The sequence below is a fragment of the Passer domesticus genome, chromosome 21, assembly GCF_036417665.1.
Source record: "Passer domesticus isolate bPasDom1 chromosome 21, bPasDom1.hap1, whole genome shotgun sequence".
NCBI classification, from domain to species: domain Eukaryota; kingdom Metazoa; phylum Chordata; class Aves; order Passeriformes; family Passeridae; genus Passer; species Passer domesticus.
Window position 1 is genome coordinate 658873 of NC_087494.1, and position 25187 is coordinate 684059.

The following is a 25187-nucleotide window of genomic DNA, read 5'->3' on the forward strand; positions in this document are numbered from 1 at the left end:
CTCCCAGGGGACCCAGCCAGGGCGGAGGGGGTGGCACTGGGGCAGCGGGGGCCACACGAACCCTTGAGATGACACTGCTCAGGCCAGCTCCGTGGGGACAGGTTTATTTGGGGTGACCGTAGAAAAAGCGCTTGCGGAGCTGCAGTGGGGCTGGGGGCACAGCTGGTCCCCAAGGCGTGGTTTGGGGGGGCTGCTGCCCATGGGGCTCCAGCTGGCAGCAGGGACAGTGCCCAGCTCGATGGAGGCCCAGCGTGGCAGCCCCTTGGCACTGCAGGGTGTGGTTTGCCTTTGGCACAGCCGGGGAGGGGGACCAGCCCCACTGGAACCAGTCCCCACTCTGCTGAGGGGGACTCAGGATTTAGGGGGACCCCTCTTGTCCCAGAGGGAGCTGCTCCCCCCCTTCCAGCCGGTTCTCCAGAAAAGGGGCCCCGAGGACAATGCCCACCTTGCCAAGGTGCGCCGGGAGCGGGTGGGGGATGAGCGGGGCCCCCGTTCCACCAGCCCGGCCCCTCCAGCCGTTCCCACGGGGACACCCATCACTCAACTTCTTCCGAATCGTACTTAAGGTCCTGGAGAATTTCGCTGATTGCCTCAATGGTTTTAATTAGCCTACGAGAGCGGATGGAAACTATAAATAAAGCCCATATGGAGCGTATTATGTGGGCCGCCTCGCCTTCCCCGCGCTGTTTATGAAACACTCAGCCTGGGGAGGCCGAGGGGACGCGGCCACGCAGCGCCGCCAGACCCTGAAGGCACCATCTGGGCCCCCCTGGGCCAGAGGGAGGGCGGGGGAGCGCGGGGAAGGGGCTCCTGGCCTGCACTCCATGGTCCCTTCCAGCTCAGGACACGCCAGGATCCCGCGGGCTGGGGAGGGGGTGCCACCCAAAACAGGGGGCACAAGGGGATGGCACTGGGGGTTCTAGGCTAGGGGGATGCTGCCCTCCCAAAATGAGGGGGGGGGACAGCAGCGGGGCCACCACCTACTTGTGCTTGAGCTCCTGCACCTCCTGCTGATGGGCGTCCACCTCGGGCTGCTCCTGAGCCTGCTGCCGCGCCAGCTGCAGCTGCGCCGTCTGCGGGGGGACACCACGGCAGCTGAGACCCCCCCAGGCAGCCCCAGGGACCCCCCCCCAAGCCCAGCACCCACCAGCTGCAGCTTCTCCTGCTCCCTGTCCTGGAGGCGGGCCAGGTGCTGGGCCAGGTCGGGGCGGCCGAGCTGGTCCCGCAGGCGCCCGGCGATGCCCAGCACCTCCCGGGAGATGCCGCTGAAGGCCACGGTGACCTCGTGCACCAGCTGCCGGTACCGCGGGAAGTCATAGTGGGGGGCACTGCTCAGGTACGCCCGGTGGCCCCTGCGGGCAGGTCGGGGGGGAGAAGCCACTGTCACCACCCCGGGGTGCCCATCCTGGAGCTGAGCCCGCCACAGGCAGCACCAGCAGGGTTTCCCTGGGTTTTCCTGCCTGGATTTGGCAGCAGGACCACGCAGCCCCACCCCTCACGCGGGACAGCGTTGGAAACTGCTTTTTGTGGGGGGAAAGTCGGGGGTTTGGGTTTTTTCACCCTTTACACTCTCAGCCCTGCATCCCGGGAAGTCCCTCATGTGCTGGATGCTGAAATAGGATTCAGGTGTCCAGCGCAGAGCCCCGCTGCCAGCTGGAGCTCATCAGCCATCCGTGGCCCCGACCCAACAGGATGCAAAACAATCGGCGCGGGGGATCCGCCTCCCTGCCGGGGGTGCCGCGTGTCCCGGTGGGTGCCGCCCCCCGGTGCCGGTGCCGGTACTCACTCCTCGAAGAGCCGGTACGTCTCGACCCGCTCGCTCTGCAGCTCCCGCAGCCGCTGCAGCAGCTCCCGCACGGCCTCGCCCGTCTGCGGGACAGGAGGGCACGGACGCGGCGGCACCGGTGAGCCGGTAACGGGCACCGGGCAGGAGGATCACCCCGGTGCTGGGGCAACGCGTCTCGCCCAGCTCCGGTTCCGGGGCTCCCGGCCGCGGTGCTTGAGCTGAGCCCGGTACCGGTACCGGGAGCCGCCCGGCCGTGTGCGCACAGCACAGACGGGCACCGGGACCCCTCATATCCCCCTGCCCACCCACCGGACCCGAGGCCACCCGTGCACGAACCGGACTGACACCGGGACCCCCCCGGACACGTGCCCGCGGTACCGAAGGGCACCGGGACCCCTCTCTATGCACACCGGGACCCCGGCCGCGCTCACACAGCCCAGGCGGGCACCGGGACCCCCCCGGCCCCGGGGTGCCCCCGGCCCGCCGCAAACGCGCCGGGAGCCCGCCGGCCACGTGTGCACGGACCGGCACCGGCATCCCCCGGTTCCCAACACGCACGGGCACCGGGACCCCCCATCCGCGACCCTCCGTGACCCGCTCGCTCCCGGGGCGCCCCTCCCGACCCCCGGGGCCGCTCCCGTCCCGCTCCCGGTGCCGCTCACCATGGCCGGCCCGGCCGCACGGCGCAGGCCCGGGCCCCGCGGGGCGGAGCGCGGCTCCGCCGCCACCTGCAGGCACCGAGCGGCAGCGCCGCCGCTCCCGCTGCCCTGCCCCGGCTGCCCGGTGCTGTGCACGCACGGCCGGGGGCCCGGTGGATGGGCAGCGGGGGCTCCGGGGGCTCCCTGAGCAGGGGGTCCCGGTGCCGGTCCCTGGACAGGTGGTCCCAGTGGGTTTGCCGCCGAACAGGGAGAGCCCAGGACCGAGCCAGTCCCGTGCACGGCTGGCCGGGGGTCCCAGCAGTGGGCAGGGGGGGCAGTGTCCATGCAGACCCTGCAGAAGTGACCAGAGGGCTCCCAGGGCGTGAGCAGGGGTGTGTAGGGGGTCCTGGTGACACCCCCATGGCTGGGGGACCCAGGGTGTAAAAAGGGGTGTGTAGGGGGTCCTGGTGACAGCCACCCCCATGGCTGGGGGTCCCAGGGTGTGTAGAGGGTCCTGGTGACACCCCCATGGCTGGGGGTCCCAGTCCATGAGCAGGGGGTTCTGTGTGTGGTGCTGTTCCAGTCCCCAGCCGGGTCCCCGTGTCCATCTGCTGTGTGCACACGGCCGGGGGTCCCGTGGGTGGGCAGGGGTCCCACTGCTGGCCCAGTGAGTGCTGCTGCAGGCCCTGCCCAGCACCAGCACCCCCATCCCCATCCCCGCTCCCCACCCTCCCACGCTGCTCCAGCACCGCCCCCCTTTACTGAAAACCACACTTTGGGTAAAAAACCACCAGAAAAGGGGGCTGAGCACTGCGATGCTTTATTGGGCGGCGCGGGCAGGGCTGGAGGCTCTACTTGACCTTCTTCTTGGGGCGCAGGTTGTTGGTGTGCCCGCACTTCTTCTTGCGGCAGTTGACGGCACGGGGGTGCAGGCGGGCGTAGCACCTGGGGGGGACAGGTGAGCGGGGACACGGGGCTGGGGGACACGGGGGGGACACAGGGGGGACATGGGGCTGGGGGACATGGGGAGGGGACACAGGGGGGACACGGGGAAGGGACACGGGAGGGGGACACAGGAGGGGGAACATGGGCAGGGGACATGAGAGGGGACATGGGGAAATGACACGGGGAGGGGACATGGCGGGGGGACACGGGGAGGGGACATGAGAGGGGACACAGGAAGGGACACGGGAGGGGACACGGGGAAGGGACACGGGGAGGGGACACGGGGCCGTACTTGCGGCAGATCATCTTGTCGCAGTTGTACTTCTGGGCCAGCTGGCGCAGGGAGGGCTCGATGATCCCCCCTCGCAGGCGCAGCACCAGGTGCAGGGTGGACTCTGCGAGGAGAGATCCGTGTCACACCGGGGGGGGGAACCGCAGCTGGCACCCCAAAAACGCCCCCCAAAGCCCCCCCACGGGGAGCACCTTTCTGGATGTTGTAGTCCGCGAGGGTGCGGCCATCCTCCAGCTGCTTCCCCGCGAAGATCAGGCGCTGCTGGTCGGGCGGGATCCCTGCGGGACACAAGCACGGCCGTGGGGACACCGGCGGGGCCCCGCGGGGCCGCCCCGCCGCTCCCGGCCCCGCCGCTCCCGGCCCCGCCGCTACCTTCCTTGTCCTGGATCTTGGCCTTCACGTTCTCGATGGTGTCGTTGGGCTCCACCTCGAGGGTGATGGTTTTGCCCGTCAGGGTCTTCACGAAGATCTGCATCTTGGCACCGTGTCACTGCGGGAGCGGCGGCCGCGTCACGCCGGGCCGGGCCCGGTGCCGCCGCGTCCCGCCCCCGCCGGGCCCCGCCGCTCCCGGCCCCTCAGAGCCCCTCAGAGCCCCGCTGCCGAGCATCCCTCCCGGGACCCAGCCCCGCTCTCCCGGGCCCAGCCCCCACCGCGCGTTTCGGGCCCTCCCGCGGGACCCAGACCCGGCCCCGGGCCCCTCCCGGGCTCCCAGCCCCCGCCCCGCGATCCAGCCCCGCTCCCGGGTCCCAAGCCCCCGTTCCGGATCCCAGCCCCCCTCCCGGGCTCCGGGGCCCATCCCGGGATCCAGGCCCCCCGCCCGGGCCCGCTCCGGCCCCGCACCGCGCGCACCGCGGCCGCGCTGCTGAGGGAAAGGGAGGCGGGGCCGGAACCGCGCCCGCGTCACTGCCGGCGGGGCACGGGCACCGCCCCCGAGAGCCCCGGTACCGCCCCCTGACAGCCCCGGTACCGCCCCCTGACAGCCCCGGTACCGCCCCGGGGACAGCGGCTCCGCCCCCCGAGGGACAGTGGCTCCGCCCCCCGGCGGCTCCGGTACCGCCCCGGGACAGCGGCCCCGCCCCCCGAGAGCTCCGGCCCCGCCCCCCGGCGGCTCCGGTACCGCCCCGGGGACAGCGGCCCCGCCCCCGAAGAGCTCCGGTACCGCCCCCGAGGGCTCCGGTACCGCCCCGTGACAGCCCCGCGTGTTCCGTCACTGCCGGGGTGACACCGGCACCGCGGGACAGGGCACGGGAGCGGCTGCACGGACCGGGGACCCGCCCCGCCCTGAGCACAGGGCCAGGAGCGACCCCCAAACCCGGCACTGCCCCCGGGACTGAGCCCCAAATCTGACACTGACCCTAGGACTGACCCCCCAAACCTGGCAGTGACCCTAGGAGTGACCCCCCCAAACCCACACTGACCCCACAGCCCCTGGGACCAGCCCCACACTGACCCCACGGCCACAGGACTGGACCCAGGACCGGCCCCCGAGTGCCAGACCAGGTCACGCTGACCCCCGGGCCCCAGAGCGGCCCCACAGCCCCGGAGCCATCCCCACGCTGTTCCACCACCCCAGGACGGGCCCCACAGCTCCAGGCTCAGCCCCAGCCCTGCAGTGCCACCCCCTCCCAGCCCTTCAGGACCCCAGACCCGCACAGTTCCTCCATCATGGTGTGGTGCTGGTGGAAAAGGAACACCCGGGGCAGCTCCTGCTCCCGGGGCTGCCCGTGGAGCAGGATCAGCCCCAGTCCCACCCCCTCCCAGCCCTTCAGGACCCCAGACCCGCACAGCTCCTCCATCACGGCGCAGTGCTGGTGGAAAAGGAAGATCTGGGCAGCTCCTGCTCCCGTGGAGCTGCCAGCAGCGCCGTGAGGAGCTGAGCGTCGGCACCAGGGCAAACGCGGCTCTCCCCGGGCGCTGCCCCGTCCCAGCGGCGCAGAGCTCAGCCAGCACGGGCCCAGCAGCAGCAGGGACAGACCCCGGTGGGCTCACAGAGCCCCCGAGCCAGCGCTCCTTACAAAACACGAACATCCGCGCCCCGGAAACGGCTTTTGTGCACCCAGAAATCTACAGGGAGGGTGAGGGTTAGCGGCTGTCCTGGGCGCAGCGGAGGGAGCACAGGAGCAGAGGCATTTCCAACCCAGGGTTTACTGATCCCCCCTGAAGCCAGCGCTGCCTTTACACCTCAGCAGCAGTCTGGAGGCAGCACCTTCCTCCCTCAGCTTCTCCCAGCCTTGGCTTTCCTCTTCCCGAGAGAGAGAGGAAAAAACCAAAAAAAAACCAACCCAAAAACCCAAAGAGCGACACACCAATATAAAACACAGGCTAGAAAGTTCCGCAGGGGCAGCTCAGGGCTCCTAGTCCAGGCCGCTGGCCGTGTCCTCGTCCGTGAGACTCTGTCCGTTCAGGGCAGGGCCATCGTACTGGCCTTGGGACAAATCCTCAAAATCCTGGCTGGTGGTGGGGGAGATGACGTCGGGGCTGCTGTCACACGACTCCGTGCTCTGCTCCGAGGTAGCGATGGTGGTCGTGGTGCTCTTGGGGACGGGGTCGAAGTCGTCGTCGTCCTCCAGGATGGGGGACTCGTGGATGTCTGCCGGGGGAGAGGGAGGTGGTGGGTTTGTGCTGGGGCGGCAGGAGAGTGATTGCAGGGGTTAAAAAAACCCAGCGAGCCGCCAGAGTGTAAATTAGGGGGTGGTTGTCATTTCTTGTAAGTGGATTTAATGGGATTGAGTTTTCTGGGTCCAGCACGTGGATTTGTGATTCCTGAGGGATGCCTCAGGAACAGAGACTCTTCCCACAGGAGGGAAACTGAGCGTGGAGTGCCAGGGCAAGGGGAATGGCTCCCAGTGCCAGAGGGCAGGGATGGGTGGGATATTGGGAATCAGGAATTCCTGCCTGGGAGGGTGATGGAATTCCCAGAGCAGCTGGGGCTGCCCTGGATCCCTGGCAGTGCCAAGGCCAGGCTGGAGCAGCCTGGCACACGGGGAGGTGTCCCTGCCATGGCAGGGCTGGCACCGGGTGGGCTCTGAGGTGCCTCCCCACCCAAACCACCCGACAGCTCCACGAACGTGCACATCAGGAAGCACTCACTGCTGAAAGCCTCCGGGTACTGCTTTGCCAGCTTCCCTTTGAGCGCCCTGGCGAGGGGAGAGCAGGGCAGTCCGTGGGGAGCTCAGCTGCCCCGCGGCTCCCTGGCACCGCAAGCAGACCCCGAGGCTGAGGGATTCCCACCCCAAACCCCCAGAGCAGCCCCTCCGCCCTGCCCAGAGCACGGGGGGCTTCTCAATCCCACCTTTTGTGGGCACCCCAGCCCATCCCACCCGGAGCAGGGCCCTGGAAACCCAAAGCTCCAGCCTCCACTCCATCACACATTTCCCTTCTCCAACAGATTTTCCTCCTCAGAGCCCCCCAAACTCCAACTGTGCCCTGCTCTAACACCCCCAAACCCCACCCGGCCCCCCGGAGCCCTCCTGGGGCATTCCCAGCCCGTTGCCCACCGGATCCTGCGGAAGATGGGCAGCACACATCTTCCCTTCCCCAAGAGATCTCCCTCCTCAGAGCCCCCCAAACTCTGACCTGTGCCCTGCCCTACCACCCCCGCAGCCCTCCCGGGGGCTCCCAGCCCGCTCCCACCGGATCCTGCGGGAGATGGGCAGCACACATCTTCCCTTCCCCAAGAGATCTCCCTCCTCAGAGCCCCCCAAACTCTGACCTGTGCCCTGCTCTGCCACCCCCGCAGCCCTCCCGGGGGCTCCCAGCCCGTTGCCCACCGGATCCTGCGGAAGATGCTGTCCAGGTCCTTCTTCATCTCCACCAGGCTGCGGGTGTGGTGCAGGAAGCGCTCGCTCATCTGCTGCATGCGCACGCTCGACAGGTTGTTGAAGTTGAGCAGCATCTCGTTGGTCTTCTCGAAGCGATCCAACCTGCGCGGGGGAGGCACGCGGGGCTCGCCAACGATCCCGGCCGGCTCCCGGTACCGGTACCGGCTCCCCCCCGGGCACTCACATGTTTTTCTGCGCCAGGATGATGGCGTTCACGTCCTCGGCGTTGACCATGCCCAGCACCCGCCCGCAGAACACCTGCGAGGCCGAGGGCTCCATCGTGACCTGCGGGACCGCGGCGGGGCTCAGCCCGGGGCACCGGAGCCCCCGGTGCCGGTAACGGGGTAACGGAGACCCCCCCCCCCCCCCCGCCTTCCCCTCCGCGATAGCGGGACCCCTCCGCCCTGCCATGCGCCCAGCAGCGGGTACCGCGCCGCCGTGCCCCGTCTCGGGGCGGCCCCGCACGCCGGTAACGGGGGTGCCCCGGCCGCCCCCGGTCCCGGCAGCGCCGCGTTCCCTGGGGGACCGCCCGTGGCGTCCCCGGGGCCTCCCACCAGCAGTGCCCGCGCACCTGCGGGAGCCGTCCCGCCGCCTCACATGACGGGAGCGGCGGCGGCACCGGGGGCGGCACCGGCGGCCGCTCCGCGCCGCTTCCGGGTGTGCAGTCACGTGCGGCGCGACCCCGCCGCGTCACCGCGCCGAGCCGGAAGTCCCGGAGAGCGGCCGGCCGAGAGGGTGGCGACGCCTGCGGGCATCACGGAGCCTCTCCGGTACCGGTGCCGAGCCCCGGCCCCCGCTGCCCGCCGCGCCGGGGCGGCCGCGCTGCTGGCGGCCCCTTTAAGGCGTCGGGGCGCGCCGCGGGCGCGCGGCTGACGAGCGTGCTCCCCGCCCAATGGCGTCGCGCGGTGGGCGCGGCCGGACCAATAGGAGCGGGGGGGCGGGGCCCGCGCCCGCGCGTTCGCGGGGCAGGTGGGAGCGGCGGGGGGCGCGCGGCGGTCACGTGGGGCGGGCGGGGGGCGCGGGGCCGCCCCCCCCCCCTCCCGGTACCGGGCCGGGGTGCGACCCCCCCCCAACCCACCGGGACCCCCCATCCCACCGGGACCCCCCCATCCCCGAGCCCCGCCCCGCCGGGCCCGGCCCTCCCGGCTCTGCCCCGTCCCGTTGCGCATCCCCCGCCCCCGCAGGGTCCCGGTGGTCTCCGTGCCGGCGGAGCCTCTCTGCCGGTAGGAGCAGCCCCGATCGCTGCCGTCTGCCCCCGCTCCAGGTTGCGCCGCCGCCATGGCGTCCAGCGGGGAGGAAGCGAGCAGCGGCTCCCCGGGCCCGGCAGGCACCGGCGCCGGGGCGGCGGCGGACGCGGCTCAGCCGGACACGGCGGAGGATTTCGAGGTCCTGGAGGAGGAGGAGGAGGAGGATGAGGAGGATGAGGATGACCTGAGCGAGCTGCCGCCGCTGGAGGACGTGGGCCGGCCGGCGGCCCCGGCGCGGGAGGACGCGCAGCACCCGGAGCGGGGCGCGGGGGGCGCGGGGGCCGGGGACCCCCAGGAGTGGCTCGATGTTTTGGGTGAGAGCACCGGCGGCCCGGTACCGGGGCCTCTCGGGCTCCCGCGGGGCCGCACAAGGGCGGGGGCACTCGGGCTTCCCCCCCCCGCCGGGTGCCCATGGTTTTTCTGTGCCAGGGAATGGTTTGCTCAAGAAGAAGACGCTGGTGCCGGGTCGGGGTGCGGAGAGCCGTCCCCAGAAGGGGCAGGACGTGACAATCCGCCTGAAGGCCACGCTGGAGGATGGCACCGTGGTGGAGGAGGAGCCCGGCCTCACCTTCACGCTGGGGGACTGCGATGTCCTGCAGGTGAACAGGGGGTGCCAGCTGGGGTGGGGGCACGACCTCCCCTCAGGGGCGCGGGGAGGGCTGGGTCGGTGGTGGGGGAACCTATAAATCTATAAAGGTTAGAAGTGACATCCCCTTTGTGGGTCGCAGTGGCCCCTCTGTCCTTGCTCGTGCTCCCTCCCCATGGTGTCGGCCGAGTTTGAGGGGCTTTGGAGCCGTCTGGTCCTGTGGAAGATGTTCCTGCCCGTGGCAGCAGGTTGGAGCGGGGGCACCTTCACAGCCCCTCCTGTTCTGCCGCGTTGTCCCCTGCAGGCTCTGGACCTGTGCGTGCAGCTGCTGGAGATGGGGGAGACAGCTTTGATCGTGGCAGATGCCAAGTACTGCTACGGAGCCCAGGGCAGGTGAGCTGGCACACACCACCTGGGCAGGGTGGGGGAGCTGTCCCCAGCCCCCTGTCCGACCTCTGCTTCGTGGCTTGCCTCAAAAACCCACGCCATTCCCTGCCCCTGGAATTTCTGAGCCGGGGTGCTGAACCCACACACCCCAGAGAGGTGACGGTGGCGGCCTGGCTTTTAGGAGCCCTGACGTGCCCCCTAATGCACCCCTGACGCTGGAGGTGGAGCTGCTGGCGGCTCGGGACGCGCCGGACCTGGAGCTGCTCAGCGGCACGGAGAAGATCCGCCTGGCCAACCGCAAGCGCGAGCGCGGCAACTTCTTCTACCAGCAGGCAGACTACGTGCTGGCCGTCAACTCCTACGACATCGCCCTCAGGATCCTGGGCTCCAGCTCCAAAGGTACCTGTCCCCACCGAGGCGGGGTGGCCGGGGCTGCCGGCCCTGCTGTGACCTGGCCGCGGGCTGCGTGCAGTGCATTTCAGCCCGGACGAGGAGGCCGAGCTGCTGGACGTGAAGGTGAAGTGTCTCAACAACCTGGCGGCCTCGCAGCTGAAGTTGGACCATTTCAAGGCAGCTCTCAAGTCCTGTAACCAGGTGCTGGAGCACCAGCCGGGGAACATCAAGGCTCTCTTCCGAAAGGGGAAGGTGAGGAGGGGGTCAGTGTCCACGGCGTGGCGGGGGGCTGGGGGACAGGCCTCACTGCTCCATCCCTGTGTCACCATGCAGGTGCTGGCTCAGCAGGGGGAGTACAGAGAGGCCATTCCCATCCTGAAGGCAGCGCTGAAGCTGGAGCCTTCAAACAAGGTAGGCTGGAGGTGTGTGCTCCCCCTGAGCTGGGGGTCTCCTGGGTGCTGCTTCTTCTCCCTTCTCCATGTCCCTACAAACCCCAGCAGGAAGGCTGAGACTCCCTGGAGCTGCCCCCAGCCCTGTGAAGGGAGGCTGGGAGCAGCCCCCAGAGCCTGGGAGTGATGCCCCACGTGCAGCGTGGCTGGGCTGCTCTCCAGCCTTATCTCCACCTTGTGAGGTTCCCTGTTGACCTTCGGTCCTGACGGTGGCAGGACTCCCTGCCAGCCCGGCCGTGCCGTGGGGAGGGTCCAGGCTGCTCCAGGTGCCTCGGGCACTCTGTGCTGTGGCTGGGGGAGGTGGAGCAGAGCTGAGTCCCCACAAACTCGCTGAGCAGCCCAAGAGTGAATCACCGGGTGCTGGGAGCAGCCAGAGCTCGGTCCAGCGCCCGGGCAGGGCGAGCTCTGGGTCAGGAATTTCCTGTCAGTTAATGATCAGCTGCAGGACTGGAGCCTCGGGAGAAATCAAAAACCAGTGCCAGGAAATGACCCCAGCAGGAGCGAGGCTGGGAGGAGACAGGGAGCTGTTGCCTGCACAGGGGTCGTCCTGGGGGTCTTGGCTCTCCAGATGGGCTTTGATCCTTGTCTGGATCTCCTGTATCCATTCCTTTCATGGGGGTTTCACCAGACTGTCTGGATTTATGTCGTGGTCCAGCCCCTGAAGGTCACGGGTGAGATGTGGCACGAGCAGGTGCTTGGTGGCCCCACAGCACCTTCAGAGGTGATCTGAGCACCCTTGGAGGGCTGAGCAGGACCCCAGACCCTTCCATTCCCATCAAGGTCAGGGTGGAGAGGGAGCAGCACTGGGAGCCATTCCCCTGGCACATCCCTGGGCAGGGCAGCTGCTCCCCAGGAGTTCCGATGCAGCTTTTAATTGGAGAGGGCTGGAAAATCCAAGTGCCCGGCAGTGACGTGTCCAGTGAAACCACAAGTACAGCAAATTGCTGCCCTCCCCAGCCTCTGCCCGGGCTCCTGGGAAGTGGTGCTGCCTCTCCAGTCGCGGCGTGGGTGACTCAGGGGCCAGGCTACCGGTGCTGAAAACACTCCAGAAATGCTGGCTCCACCTGCCTGCCGCCAGGCTGGCACAGACATCCCTTCTCCTGACCCCTCCGGGGGCACTGTGGGATGCTGAGGGCTGTCAGACAGCCCTGGTGAGCTCTGAGCAGGAGCTTTCTGTCCTCCAGACGCCCAAATTTTCGTGTTGGAGGCAGCGTTTTGGGCTGGCAGAGCGGGTGTTGTCGGGATGTGTCCCCCAGCAGAGGGCACAGCACGGCTGTGCCACCAGGGCCACCACAACAGCCTCCTGCCACCCTGCCCTGCCCAGCTCCCTGGTGCTTCCTGCTGCTTTTGGGGAGCCTGTGGGCCCCACGCAGGACTCGGAGCCTTGTCCTGCCCCAGCAGGTGTGGACACGCTGCAGGTCTTGCTGCAATCCCCCTTCACACCAGGCTGAGTTTTAAGCCCTTTTTCCCAGACAGAAGTGGGAGAGCTGGCTCATGTCTGTCCTCAAGGCAGACACTTTCCTGTCTCGATTAAAGGATAAAATCCCTTTCCTGGTGTCTGGCACCAGCCCTGGGCTCTGCTCCCTGCTGCCAGGCGGGGAGTGGCTCGAGCAGGACAGAGGGGCACTGGAGCCCCAGAGTGTCCCCTGGTGCAGCCCCATGGCGCTGGGATGTGGGGCGAGATGAGGCCACATCACCCCCTCAGCTCTTCCTGGGTGGCAGGTCCCCTCCTTGGCAGGCAGGGATGGTGCAGGGCTGGTAACACCAGCTGTCCTCCCCAGACCATCCACGCCGAGCTCTCCAAGCTGGTGAAGAAGCACGCGGACCAGAGGAACGTGGAGACGGAGATGTACAGGAAGATGCTGGGGAACCCCAGCGCCGCCAGCACCCCCAGGAAGTGCAAAGACAAACTGCCCTGGGTAAGGCTGGTGGGGCTGGCTGAGCGGGTGGGCATCCCCAGGGCGTGTCTCAGTGTTCCCCAGGAGGGACACAGCCCGTTTTAACACATCCCAAGCAGGATGTGGTTGGTCAGGACAGCGATCCCGCTGGGAGCAGGGGGCTGTGCTCTGGGAGCTGTGCCCAGAAAGCATCACTGATAACAGCCTGTGCTCCTGCCTGTGTCCTGCCTGTGTCCCTGCCTGTGCCCTGCCTGTGTCCTGCCTGTGCTCCTGCTGTGTCCTGCCTGTGCCCTGCCTGTGCTCCTGCCTGTGCTCCTGCCTGTGTCCTGCCTGTGCTCCTGCCTGTGCTCCTGCCTGTGTGCTGCCTGTGCTCCTGCCTGTGCTCCTGCTGTGTCCTGCCTGTGCCCTGCCTGTGTCCTGCCTGTGCTCCTGCCTGTGCTCCTGCCTGTGTCCTGCCTGTGTCCCTGCCTGTGCTCCTGCCTGTGCTCCTGCCTGTGCTCCTGCTGTGTGCTGTCTGTGCTCCTGCCTGTGTCCTGCCTGTGCTCTGCCTGTGTCCTGCCTGTGTCCTGCCTGTGCTCCTGCCTGTGTCCTGCCTGTGCTCCTGCCTGTGCTCCTGCCTGTGCTCCTGCCTGTGTCCTGCCTGTGTCCTGCCTGTGCTCCTGCCTGTGTCCTGCCTGTGCTCCTGCCTGTGTCCCTGCCTGTGTCCTGCCTGTGCTCCTGCTGTGTCCTGCCTGTGCCCTGCCTGTGTCCTGCCTGTGCTCCTGCCTGTGCTCCTGCCTGTGCTCCTGCCTGTGCCCTGCCTGTGTCCTGCCTGTGCTCCTGCCTGTGCTCCTGCCTGTGCTCCTGCCTGTGTCCTGCCTGTGTCCTGCCTGTGCTCCTGCTGTGTCCTGCCTGTGCCCTGCCTGTGTCCTGCCTGTGCTCCTGCCTGTGCTCCTGCCTGTGTCCTGCCTGTGCTCCTGCCTGTGTCCTGCCTGTGCTCTGCCTGTGCTCCTGCCTGTGTCCCTGCCTGTGTCCCTGCCTGTGCTCCTGCCTGTGTCCTGCCTGTGCTCTGCCTGTGTCCTGCCTGTGCTCCTGCCTGTGTCCTGCCTGTGCTCCTGCCTGTGTCCCTGCCTGTGCTCCTGCCTGTGTCCCTGCCTGTGTCCTGCCTGTGCTCCTGCCTGTGTCCTGCCTGTGTCCCTGCCTGTGCTCTGCCTGTGCTCCTGCCTGTGCTCCTGCCTGTGTGCTGCCTGTGCTCCTGCCTGTGCTCCTGCCTGTGCTCCTGCCTGTGTCCCTGCCTGTGCTCCTGCCTGTGTCCTGCCTGTGTCCTGCCTGTGCTCCTGCCTGTGTCCCTGCCTGTGCTCCTGCCTGTGTCCCTGCCTGTGTCCTGCCTGTGCTCCTGCCTGTGTCCTGCCTGTGTCCCTGCCTGTGCTCTGCCTGTGCTCCTGCCTGTGTCCCTGCCTGTGTCCTGCCTGTGTCCTGCCTGTGCTCCTGCCTGTGCTCCTGCCTGTGCTCCTGCCTGTGTCCCTGCCTGTGTCCTGCCTGTGCTCCTGCCTGTGTCCCTGCCTGTGTCCTGCCTGTGCTCTGCCTGTGTCCTGCCTGTGCTCCTGCCTGTGCTCCTGCCTGTGCTCTGCCTGTGTCCCTGCTTGTGCTCCTGCCTGTGCTCCTGCCTGTGCTCCTGCCTGTGTCCTGCCTGTGTCCTGGCTGTGGATCCCAGCCATGCCAGCTGCAGGCTCTGCACTTTGCTCCCAGCTCTGTCAGCTGGCGGCACACGCTGTCCCTGTCCCTGCCGCCACGCCGGGCACGGCCCTGCCTTTTTGGGCTGCCCTGTCCCGAGGCAGGGCAGGCAGGGCAGGCAGGGCGGCACGCGTCCCCTGCCCTGGGCACAGCCCCTCACGGCCCCGTGCTCTGCCCCGCAGTCCATCCCCTGGAAGTGGCTCTTCGGCGCCACGGCCATCGCGCTCGGCGGCGTGGCCTTGTCCGTGGTCATCGCGGCCAGGAACTGAGGGTGGCACGGCCGGGGCGGCCCCTGGCACGGCGCCGGCGCCAGCTCCCGCCTCGCCCTGCCGAGGGGCTCCCCGGGGCTCTGCCAGCCCTGCCGCGGGCTCGCAGCCCCCGCAGCACGGATGCTTTCCCTGCCGGAGTGCCGCATCTCTCTCCCGACGTTCCCCACATCCCCCCTGGCTGGGCGGGTGCAGGGACCCCCGGGCACCCTCCTGGCAGCCAGGGCCTCAGCCCCCAGCCACGAGGGTGTCAGGGGGTCTCAGCCCCGGGGTGTTGGGTGGATCTCAGCCCCAGCCCCGAGGGTTTGGGGGGGTCTCAGCCCCATCCCCGAGGGTGTCGGGGGGTCTCAGCCCTCAGCCCCAAGGGTGTCAGGGGGGTCCCAGCCCCGAGGGTATCGGGGGGGTCCCAGCCCCAGCCCCGAGGGTTTGGGGGGGTCCCAGCCCCGAGGGTGTCAGGGAGTCCCAGCCCCAGCCCCGAGGGTGTCAGGGGGGTCCCAGCCCCAGCCCCGAGGGTATCGGGGGGGTCCCAGCCCCAGCCCCGAGGGTATCAGGGGGGGTCCCAGCCCCAGCCCCGAGGGTTTGGGGGGGTCCCAGCCCCAGCCCCGAGGGTGTCGGGGGCAGCAGGAGCTCCTCTCACCGCACGTCCTGGCCGTGCCCATGCCGGGTGCTGTGGCCCTGCTGCCAGGACAGGATGGGCAGCGGGAGGAGGCATGGAGAAGGGAGCCGTGGGAAGCCATGTGGATGTGCCCGGGGGGAGATGCAGCGACATTCCCCGACTCCTGGGGGGCTGCCAGGGACTCAGCCCTCCTGGAGGTGCCCGCTGCCCTCCTGTGCACAGCCCTGGAGCGTGCAGTGTCCAAAGGAAGCCAAAGAACCCATGGTGGGAGGGATGGAGGAGGGGAGCGCTGGGGACCCCTGCCCAGGCTGCCTTGCTGTGGGTCCAAGCCCCTCGGGGGTCCCTCCCTGCCCCGCAGCCCCCCGGCCTGCCGCTGCCCAGCCTCAGCTCTGCTCGCGGGGGGGTCGTAGCACTGTCCTTGCACCCCAGACTGACTGTGAACTTCCCAAATAAAGGACAATTCCTTCACGTTCGGGCCTGTTTATTGCCACGCGTGGGGACACATGGAGTCTGCAGGGGGGGCAGTGCTCTGGGGGGAGCCTGGCACCCCAAAATCAGCCCTGGAGGGAGCCTGGAACCTCCAGGCTCACACCCGGGGGTCTCATGCCTGGGGGATCCAGAGTGTTCATGTCCGGGGGGCTCACACCCGGGGGTCTCATGGCCAGGGGGGTACAGAGAGCTCATGTCTGGGGGTCTCATACCCGGGGGTCTCATGCCCAGGGGGTCCATAGGGTTCACGCCCGGGGGTCTCATGCCCAGCGGGTACAGAGGGTTTATGCCTGGGGGTCTCATGCCGGGGGAACTGATGCCAAGGGGCTGCGGGGAGCTCGCACCCGGAGGGCTCGGTGCCCGGGGTGGGTCAGGGGCTCCGTCCCGGAGGGCTCGGTGCCCGGGGTGGGTCAGGGGGTGGGTCAGGGGGTCCATCCCGGAGGGCTCGGTGCCCGGGGTGGGTCAGGGGGTCCATCCCGGGGGGCTCGGTGCCCGGGGTGGGTCAGGGGGTCCGTCCCGGGGGGCTCGGTGCCCGGGGTGGGTCAGGGGGTCCATCCGGAGGGCTCGGTGCCCGGGGTGGGTCAGGGGGTCCATCCCGGAGGGCTCGGTGCCCGGGGTGGGTCAGGGGCTCCGTCCCGGAGGGCTCGGTGCCCGGGGTGGGTCAGGGGCTCCGTCCCGGAGGGCTCGGTGCCCGGGGTGGGTCAGGGGGTCCATCAGGGGGTCCATCCCGGGCTCCCCCACCCGCCGCCCCCTCCCCACGCTCCCGCAGCGCTCCCGGCTGCACCAGACCACCCTCCCCAGCATGCCCCGCGCTCTTATTTACATATCCCCGCCTCCCCCTCCCTACGGACCAATCCGACGCGGCGCCGGGTATCACCCAGCCAATCGCCGCGCGCGCTGCCCACCTCCTCGCCCCAGCAACAGGCGCCCGGCGTGGGCGTGGCCCGGCGGAGCTGCGCTTCATGAATAATTCATAAGGAGGGGCGTGGCGGCAGCGGGCGGCCCCGGCGGCCCAGGCGCGGAGGGGGAGACGGTCCCAAGATGGCGGCGCTGCAGGCGGAGCGCGGGTACGGGCTGTCCTGCGGCCGCCTCGGCCGCGGCACCCGCGTCTCCGTCTTCCACGTCAAGCTCACGGAGAGCGCCCTACGCGCCTTCGAGAGCTACCAGGCCTGTAAGGTACGGGGCTGGCGGGAGCGGGGCGGCGGGCACGGCCCCGCCGAGGGCGAGCGGGCGGCCGCCACGAGGCCCCCGGACGGAGCCCTGCGGGCGGCACCGGCGGGGAGGTGAGGGGAGGTGAGAGGGGGGAGCTCCTCGTGAAGCGGGTGCGTGGCCTGGGGGCGGGGGGGCTCTGGTGGGGGGCTGAGGGGGTGCGGAGGCTCCCGGCCCCCCCTCCCCGTCCGTCCGTGAGTGACCGGGGAACCGGGAGTGGGGTGGGGGGGGCGGCGATCCCGGTGCCGGGTGCCTGAGGGGCACCGGAGGGGACCCGCGGTGCCCCTCCCGGTAACGCCCCGGCGTGCTCCTCGTCCCCGGCGGCGTTTCTGGGCCCCCCGGTGAGTGACCGGGGAGGGGTCGTGGTCTCCGCCGAGTGCCCGAGGGGCCCCGGGAGGTGTCGGTGCTTCCCCCCCAGCCCGGTGGTTGCTGATGGGGGGACCCCCGGTGTGCCGCCCCCCCGGTGGGTGCGCGGGGACCCCCGCGTGCCCCCCCCGGGTGTCGGTGCGGGGGTGGGCGCTCGGTGCCCCCCCGGGAGGTGACGAGGAGCTGCCGTCAGTCCCCGCAAGTGTCCGGGGAGGGGGGCGAAGGGACGTCGGTGCCCCCCCCGTTTCCCCGGTGAACGTGACGTGGGTTTCCAGAGCCGGGGGGGCGGCGGGTCCGTGCCCGGTGCTGCCATCCCGGGCCGGGCGGTCTCTCCCTCGCTGTCCCCTCGCCGGGACGGCCGGTTGTTCATCCCCCGCCGGCCCGGTGCTCCCCTCCCGGGAGTGGTGGGGGGAGACACGTTCAGACCGTATTTTGAAATTTCCAGATTGTCTTTTCCGTGCCGTTTCCTTGAAATGCATCCAGAGAGCTTGTTAGTCATGTAAATAGAGAATAATGGCAGAGCTCGGCAGCTGGTGTTGGGATGGACCGGAGAGGGGTTCAAAACTGTCATTTTTTTAGTGTAATTTTATTTTTATTTTATTTTTTCTTTCCGCCTCTGATCCTGCGACGAGCATTTCTGTCTCCTCACCTTGCTGGGGGAAGCTGGGAGCCTAAACCCGTTTGTCATTAGGAGCGTCCTGCCTGCCAGCTTCTGTAGGATAAACCATATGTTGTCACAACACTATTTTTAATTTAGGGTGTTGGTTACATCACATCACTGAATTGGGCAATCTCTGTATGAGGACGAAGGTAATGACTGTACCAGGGTTTTATCAACTTATATTTTAATGAGTGTTTATCAGCATTATGAGAAGTCAGAAGAAATAAGTGACTTGGGTAGGGTGAATTATTAGCTTTTTTTTCTCTCTGAGAAATGAAACAAATAATCCAAATAATTCTTACCTATATATTGGGAAAGCCTTTTATTTTGGGCGAGGGAGAGTAGGAAGACTACAGGCAGCTGCGTTAAATATTTTGGGAAGCTATTCCGAGTCCATGTCACACATGAATAGTGGTGTTTATTTTCTAAATGAAGTCTGGGCTCGGGATTGTTTGGTGGCCAATGGCCACTAATGAACTTTGCTTCCTTCACCGCCACCCAAAAGAGAAATAGTCAGAGGCTCCTGGTGATTAACTGGGCAGGAAGGGATAAGGGCAGAAGAGCTGCTTGTTTGTGTAGTGAATAACGCAACAATTAGTGGGCTATTAAACACATATGCTCATTCTGCATGGGTTCTATAAACAGTTTCCCCAGCTTGTTGAACATCTCAGCTTCCTCGGAAGCTCCGGCCCGGCCCTGCCAGGAGCCACCTCCAACACACCTTTGCAGCTTCTGTTTGTCCACTCCAGCCCTGCTTTCCTTTGGGGCTGCCGTAGTCCAATGGAAAAAATGTGCTCAGGCTCCTTCTGCTCGGTTTGGTTTGAAACGCAGTGGAAGCGCCGGTTGTGTAATGTGGATAATGGCCTGGAATCCAGTGCTGCTCTTTGTGCTACCTGCAGCCCAACATGTGCAGTCTGACCTGTTCGGGGCAGCGGGGTAGCACGTCCGTGCCATTCCTGCCACAGGGCTCTGTCCCTCTGCCAGAACGGGCAGGGAAATGTCTTCAGTTCCTTGGTTGAGTTTGTTCTTGGTCTAATAATAATGTATTGGGATTACATAATCCAAAAATGATCACCCAGCCGGGCGAGCTGCCATTTGTTTGGAGTGTCCCTGGTGCCAGAGCAGTTGCAGGCTTGGTGTGGAGCTGCACCATGTGTGGATCAGGCAGCAGGGCTGTGGAGAAACAGATATTTGTCTTGTTGGGCCTCTGCTGAGCTGTGCTCTTGCGCTTCTGCTGAATTGTCTGCGTCCTAGGGAAGGAAGTGGTCAGGGATCCAAATTCTCAATAGGGTTTGGAGCAGCCTCGTCTAGTGGAAGGTGTCCCTGCTCGTGGAAAGGGTTGAAACATGTCAAGCTTTAAGGTTTCTCCCAGCCCAAACCATTCTGTGATTTTGAGCTATTGATCCCCAACTCTTATGTTCCAGCAAGCTGTTCCTGTGTCGGGTACAGAGGAGCTGCTGCTGAGGAGCTCCAGCTCACAGGGCTGCTGGCTTCTGATCCTGGGAAGGGTTTTTTGGTAGCTCACCTGAAAGAAATAGGAGCCTTAACAAGAGAATTAGCACTGCCTTCACAGGGGACACAGTGAGATGTCACCCAGCTGCTCCTTGTGAAACTTGCTGTCCCTGAAACTGTTTCCCCACAGTTGTGAAACTGAGAGCTCTGGCTACTGAGCTCAGAGGGCTGAGCAGTGGGAAGTGTGTCCCAAGTTGGTTTGTCCACTGATGAAATGGAGCCAGTCTGGTGTGCTCACCTAAAACAGCTCTGGCTTCTCCTGGAGTGTAATTCTAGAGCAGCCTGCAGCTTGCTGCCTTCCTTTTGGGGGTGTGTGTGTGGCTAGGCATTGCCACTCCCCCCAAAAAGGCAGGGCATGGCCAAGGCCAGGTTGGATGGGGCTTGGAGCAATCTCATCTGGTGGGAAGTGTTCCTGCCCATGGCAAGGGGGTGGAGCTGGGTGGTCTTCGAGGTCTTTCCAAACCATTCTGGGATTAGATGATTCTGTGACTTCTTGTGTGCCCCCCAACTTTGCTCCTGCCCCTGTCAAGGCAGAAGGGAGCTCCTCACACCTGTGCCTTGCTTTCCTCTTTCATTCCTGTCCTTGGTGAGGAAATATTTTACCATCCTCACCTTATACCCTTAGTTATCATTCATCCTTTATTTTTCACATCTGGTTTTTTTAGCAGCATCCTGGGTAAGTCCCCATCATCCTGCCTGATTCAGATGCCACATGGCAGACCTGAGTGTCCCTTGGCAGTAGCTCTGTCTCCCTTACAGCGAAGGTGCTGATGTCACATAAGCAGTGTTAGGGCTGTTCCTGGAACCCTTACCTGGGAATTTCCCGACTTCCACGTATTTCTATAAACCTCTCTGTGGCTGAGAGGTGTTTCTTTGATTACAGGCAACGTGATGCACTTGCACACCTTTCCCTGTCACTTCATGTGTTGACCTAACAGTGGCTGAACTCTGCTCTGGTCCTGCCTTGCCTGGTGGTTTTAGGAGGGTTAAAGGAGGTTGTAGCATCCCGTGGTGGTGGAGCTGAGCAGCACGCCCTGCTCCCGTGGTCCCTCTGTGCCCCTGCTACCCCAGAGTGTTTTGAACTGCAGGCACCGCTTGATTCGCTGGTGAACTTTGGCAGATGCACAAATATTTATTGGGGATAACTGAGATAACCAAAGCACGTTGTCCCTGTGCTCGCCCAGCTGAGTTTTGGGACTGTGGTCTGATGGATGTGGCTTCCCAAATCATCTTCCCCATGCTGCTCAAAGACCAACCGTGAGAGAAACAATCCCTTGGAAATGAGGGTTAACCCGACCCCTTGGAGTTGCTATTTATTGAAATAACTTTCCAGCCTTGGCTTTTGGAGCAGGTTGTGGAGATTCCTTCATCTTGCTGTGTTCAAAGCACGACACACAAAATGAAGGCTGTGCTGTCATTACAGGGTCTTTAGGGTAATGCGTATTCATGCTGACTTGAGAATTGAAAGCTGCTTGCAGGTGTCAGGAGGAGAAGAACAATCCGCCTTTCCAATCAGAATTCATTGAATTATCTCAGAGCTTTTTGCATCATTCCTCCTTGCCTGTAACCTGTTTTTTCCTGTCCTATTAATTCACTGATGCTGTAGTCCGTCAAAATTGAGGCTCTTACGACATCGGGAGCATGAGTCGGTGACATGACTGCATGAATCAGAGAGGCTGGAGAGGAAGCTCATGGCACACGTACGGCTCATCAGCAGAACTGGGACAGGATCTGCAGAACACCCTGAACTGCCCAGCTCCTGCTCGCTGTTCTTCACGTTGACCCCAGTGTGGCACCTCCCATTGCAAGGAAGGGGACACAGAGACACTGAACATTGTGCACCAGGAATGTTTTGGCCCGTGGCAGTTTTCTTTCAATTATTTAGGGAAGCTTTTTCTCTCAGCCATACAGCATTTGGATCTGCTCAAATTATAGATTCATCTCTATAGTTTTCAAACGGCGTTGGAAGGAATTGTCTGTAATTTACATCTAAAGTGACGTACAGTTGCTATGGGATTTGGTGACAAATTATAAACCCATTATGCTTTTTTTTATACTGGTGGTAGCAGACTAAAGAACTAGGTCTAATTGGTGATGTGCCAAAGGAAAATAGAAAGTTTGTGACAGAATCCTTGTGACTGATGGGGCTTGCCTTTTTTTTTTTTTTTTTTTAATCAAACGTGATCTGCTTTTTATCAGCAAAACATACCCTACCATTAATTGGAGAGGTTGAATTTGAATTAGTAATTTTTGCTCTCTGGCAATACAGGGGGAAGCAAGGTAGAAGATTAACCCTTTATGTTATTTACATGGGGCTCTGTTGTTCTTTTTTTAATTCAGGTGGGATATTTCATCAGTTGTATCAGTAGCAGCTGGATGTGGTGATTCTGTTCCTTACCCAGCAAAATTAAACCTTTCTCTTTTTCAGCATATTCTGATTTCTTACTCCACTTAAACAGCAGAAAGCAAAGCTATTATAATACCTTTTTAACTTCAGTCTGAAGCATAGAAGTCTCTTCAGAGCAATGTGTCTCCAAGGACCGTGGAGTGGCTGCTGCTGGTCAGCTCGGAGTGCTCCTGCAGCATCAGGGCTTTTCTGAGGCCGTGTGAAGTGCTCTGTCCTGCTCACTTGGTTTTTGTCCTGGTGCAGCTTGGCACAGGGCTGGTGGCTGTTGGGACAGCAGCAGCTCCTTTATCGCTGCCGAGGGAGGGGAGCTTTTGTCGGAGGGAGCATTTGAGGTCTCCTCGGTAAATGGCCGTGTTATCTCCCGAACGATTTGCACGTTTCAGGCCATTTAAACTCTGCCTGTAACTTGTAAGCAGAAACTTGTGAAGCGTCTCCAAATCCCTGGTGTTTGTGCATGTTGAAAAATGGGAAGGGACAGACTGCATGCGTCACTCCCGTACTAATTTGTGCCAGCTAATCCATGGGAGAAGAATACATTTTGGCTGACTTGGTGGTTTTGCTGCTAATGCACAGGAGAATGCGTTTGAATGGATGGAGTGGCTGCACGGGTTTAGGTAGACTTTGAAGGGATACCCTGTGTCTGGGATCTGTGCTGGATCCCCTCATTTGGGATCACAGTGTGTGATATCCCGGATTTGTTTGGATTTTTGGGGAGGGAGGGGAAAGCGGTCACTCGGCGTCACAACGTCAGGAAGGTTGGGATCGAGTTACCTCTGAATAATTAAGGTTAATGCTGTTTCTGGAGGAACCATGATCTGCAGTGAACTTAGTGCTTGTGAAAAGATGCTGATAACCTGAACTGTGCTAATATTTCATCCAGGGTGGATACAGAGGAGGCATCACCAGAACTGGGCTTTGGTGTTCAACGTGCCTTAGCTTGACCTAGATGAATTACCCAGGAAAGGAGGTTGGATTTGCTGATAAGAGTTTTCTGGAGTAGCTCCTGTGTTGCTTAGAAACATCCCATGTGCTATAAGGCAACTTTTGCACACCCTGGTAATCTGGTATTGCCTTCTGACTGGGGATTTTGGGTTTTTTTTCAGGCATTTATATATTAAAGAGCATGTTAAACCCCTCAGCAGTTGGTTTGCTGAGTGCTTTGTGTATCCCTGCTGCACTGGGAGAGCAGACTTCCCAAAATCCAATCCTTTTTGCATTACAGTCTAGAAAAAACACAGCTCCATGCACTTGGTCTCTCCTTTCTTTACATTGGACTAGTGCCTTTTTCTAATTTAAAGAAACCAGCATTTGTTTAACTCAAAAAGAGGTCAGCTCTGGTGAGCAGGGCTGACTGAGCTGCCCACCTCCACCCACCTGGAATCTTCCCTGGTCTGGTCCAGTCTGATCGTGGTTAACCCTCTGCTCTCCCTCTGTGCAGGCTTTTATGCAGGAGAGGACACTTCAGTGCACATTTTTGTGGAAAGCTGAGATATTTCTCCTTTTGGGCTCCACTCTGTGCTGTTGGGTTTAATGGCAGACGCAGACTTTGTCCTTGAGGTTCGTGTCCACACGTGATGCAGTTCAGCAGGTACCACAAAACTTCCTGAGAGCGACCAATTGCCTAAATCTTTGCAGTATTTAGATTTCATCAGCACAAACATCCTCTTGGCTACTTGGCTCTTTATTTTGAGCACGTATGAGTTCAGCTTTGAACTCGTATGTGCTCATATATTTCATTTATGCTTTGATAAGAGCAGCCGTGTGGCAGCTGGGGCAGGTTCATGTGGGATCAGTGGTGGGGAGACAGGAGCAGGTCTGGAGGAGCTGGGGCTGCCCCAGCCCTGGAAGAGTCCCAGGTCAGCCTGGAGCAGCCTGGGATAGTGGAAGGTGTCCCCATGGGGTGGAATAAACTGGATTTAGTTGTCTTTCTAACCCAAACCATTCTGTGATTCTGTAGGACAGTTTAAGCTGATTGTTGTTACTTAGCAAGAGCAGACGTGTGTTACTTAAAATCCTAACAAAAATCCCAGCAGGACGGAAGGAACTCCGGCTCAATCCATATCACTGTGCCCACAGGATCCATATTTTCTAGAGCTGAGGTGGAAGAACTAATTTAATCTTCCTTCTCTATTCCTCCCCACTGAGGCCCATTCTGCGATGGGCTGCAATCAGTGTGTTATGTGCCAGTTGTGGTTATTTGAATCATATTTCCACATTTCAGTGTCTAGACTTTATGTTTGTGTGAGTTTTGTTGTACCTTTCCAGCTCCGGCGCTGATTTCAGTTGGTTTTGGCTCCTGGTTTCTATGAGAAAATCAAACGGGCTGTGTTTCTGCCTTTCCCAGTCCCCAAAAAAGAAGGGAGCAAGGGAATGGGTACAACTTGGTTTTATAAGCTCCTTTGCCACCATTTTTCTGTCTTTTGAGAAAATCTGTGTGTGGATGAGCTGGGTTCTGCCATTTGGTGGCCAGCAGGTGAGAGCCAGGGCAAGCCACTGATGGCTGCAGATCGATCTCTGCCTGCTTCTTGCCCTGAGAGAAATGTGCTGTGAAAAAAGGGATGATCTTGATACAGACCAGCAAGGCTGGGAAGAAAGTCACTGTGCAGACTTTTTTGGTAAAAAACAACTTTATAATCCACGGAAGGAGAGCATTTATTGAAAATTAAGCAGCTTTTTAATTGCCTGCGTGCACTGGGCTTTGTTTTTTGCGAGCACTTGTGGATATTGAGGATGATGGATGTGGCTGTGTTTGTTTAGTGAATAGGAGGGGTGGTCAGTTTGTGATGCTCAGAGAAGTTGATAATGACACCAAACCTGGATAACACGGACCTCACTGTGACCAGGAGGTAGAATTGGCTTCAGAATTGTTCGTAACAATACTGACTTGTGCAGAAAACTGTGGAGCCCTGAGCCAAGGCTGTTTTCTGTGCTCCTGGTATATAATAAAGTGTATTATGGCAAAGTCAGTGAAAGGAAATCATGTTCCCAACTCCTTGTTAACCTGTAAAGCTTGCTGCCATCAAATGTGAAAGGCTTAAGTGCAGCTGAATAGCAAGAAAAATCAGAATTTTTCGCAGGGAATGCAGAGAATACAAGCAGTGTTCCAGCTTCTCCCTGCACGTCGGGCTCCCTCTGCTCCCCCGGTGTTTGAGGTGAGCCAGGGTGCTGCCAGAGCCGTGCCTTCACCTCTTCCAGGGAGCTGAGCAGAGTCAATTCTTCCGTTCCTTCCCCATCCAGGATTCGGTGGATGCTTTTTGGAGCCCGGCATGGGCGGAGTAGCAAGGAAGCAAATTTTTCCACCCTGCCCGAGCTTGGGCAAGCGGAAATTTTGCCTTGGAAGCCATATAAGGCCGGGGAGCCGGCTCTGGCTGGGCTCACCTTGCAGCAGGATGCTGGCGAGGGAGCAGCCCTCGCTCCCAGGGAGAGTTGCAGGCCCTTTGAAGTGCTCCCTGTGCGTCTGCCACTTGCCAGAGGGACGCCCTGATTAGGTGACAGCAGCTCATTAA

The 25187-nt window shown here is 62.9% G+C and overlaps 5 protein-coding genes across 6 annotated transcripts in view; 2 read left to right on the forward strand and 3 right to left on the reverse strand.

The window, feature by feature from the left end:
* Nucleotides 1-88: 88 nt before the first annotated feature.
* REX1BD (required for excision 1-B domain containing) lies at nucleotides 89-2468 on the reverse strand. The gene is made up of 5 exons (XM_064396636.1): nucleotides 2449-2468; nucleotides 1787-1869; nucleotides 1148-1352; nucleotides 985-1073; nucleotides 89-609 (listed from the first exon to the last, which is right to left on the reverse strand). Exons 1-5 carry the CDS (start codon nucleotides 2449-2451, stop codon nucleotides 537-539), a joined length of 453 nt encoding a protein of 150 aa, XP_064252706.1. The 5' UTR covers nucleotides 2452-2468; the 3' UTR covers nucleotides 89-536.
* A 760-nt stretch (nucleotides 2469-3228) lies between these two features.
* On the reverse strand, nucleotides 3229-4622 carry UBA52 (ubiquitin A-52 residue ribosomal protein fusion product 1). 2 transcript variants are annotated; one of them, XM_064396638.1, is made up of 5 exons: nucleotides 4511-4622; nucleotides 4034-4151; nucleotides 3853-3939; nucleotides 3662-3764; nucleotides 3229-3369 (listed from the first exon to the last, which is right to left on the reverse strand). In XM_064396638.1, the coding sequence occupies exons 2-5, from the start codon at nucleotides 4134-4136 to the stop codon at nucleotides 3276-3278; spliced, it is 387 nt and encodes a 128-aa protein (XP_064252708.1). In that variant the 5' UTR covers nucleotides 4137-4151; nucleotides 4511-4622; the 3' UTR covers nucleotides 3229-3275. The 2 variants fall into 2 exon arrangements, with proteins under 2 accessions (XP_064252708.1, XP_064252707.1); XM_064396637.1 differs by having other exon boundaries at nucleotides 4502-4577.
* A 1165-nt stretch (nucleotides 4623-5787) lies between these two features.
* KXD1 (KxDL motif containing 1) lies at nucleotides 5788-8265 on the reverse strand. The gene is made up of 5 exons (XM_064396635.1): nucleotides 8054-8265; nucleotides 7667-7767; nucleotides 7432-7584; nucleotides 6752-6798; nucleotides 5788-6251 (listed from the first exon to the last, which is right to left on the reverse strand). The coding sequence occupies exons 2-5, from the start codon at nucleotides 7759-7761 to the stop codon at nucleotides 6016-6018; spliced, it is 531 nt and encodes a 176-aa protein (XP_064252705.1). The 5' UTR covers nucleotides 7762-7767; nucleotides 8054-8265; the 3' UTR covers nucleotides 5788-6015.
* On the forward strand, nucleotides 8129-14704 carry FKBP8 (FKBP prolyl isomerase 8). The gene is made up of 9 exons (XM_064396629.1): nucleotides 8129-8252; nucleotides 8747-9043; nucleotides 9159-9328; nucleotides 9620-9708; nucleotides 9884-10101; nucleotides 10175-10347; nucleotides 10429-10506; nucleotides 12326-12463; nucleotides 14338-14704. Exons 2-9 carry the CDS (start codon nucleotides 8761-8763, stop codon nucleotides 14422-14424), a joined length of 1236 nt encoding a protein of 411 aa, XP_064252699.1. The 5' UTR covers nucleotides 8129-8252; nucleotides 8747-8760; the 3' UTR covers nucleotides 14425-14704.
* A 1820-nt stretch (nucleotides 14705-16524) lies between these two features.
* Nucleotides 16525-25187, forward strand: part of ELL (elongation factor for RNA polymerase II) — a 50206-nt gene continuing 41543 nt past the window's right edge. Inside the window, exon 1 of the mRNA XM_064396071.1 lies at nucleotides 16525-16702. Within this exon, the coding sequence (XP_064252141.1) occupies nucleotides 16568-16702 (135 nt within the window). The 5' untranslated portion in view covers nucleotides 16525-16567. The remainder of the gene's footprint in view (nucleotides 16703-25187) is intronic.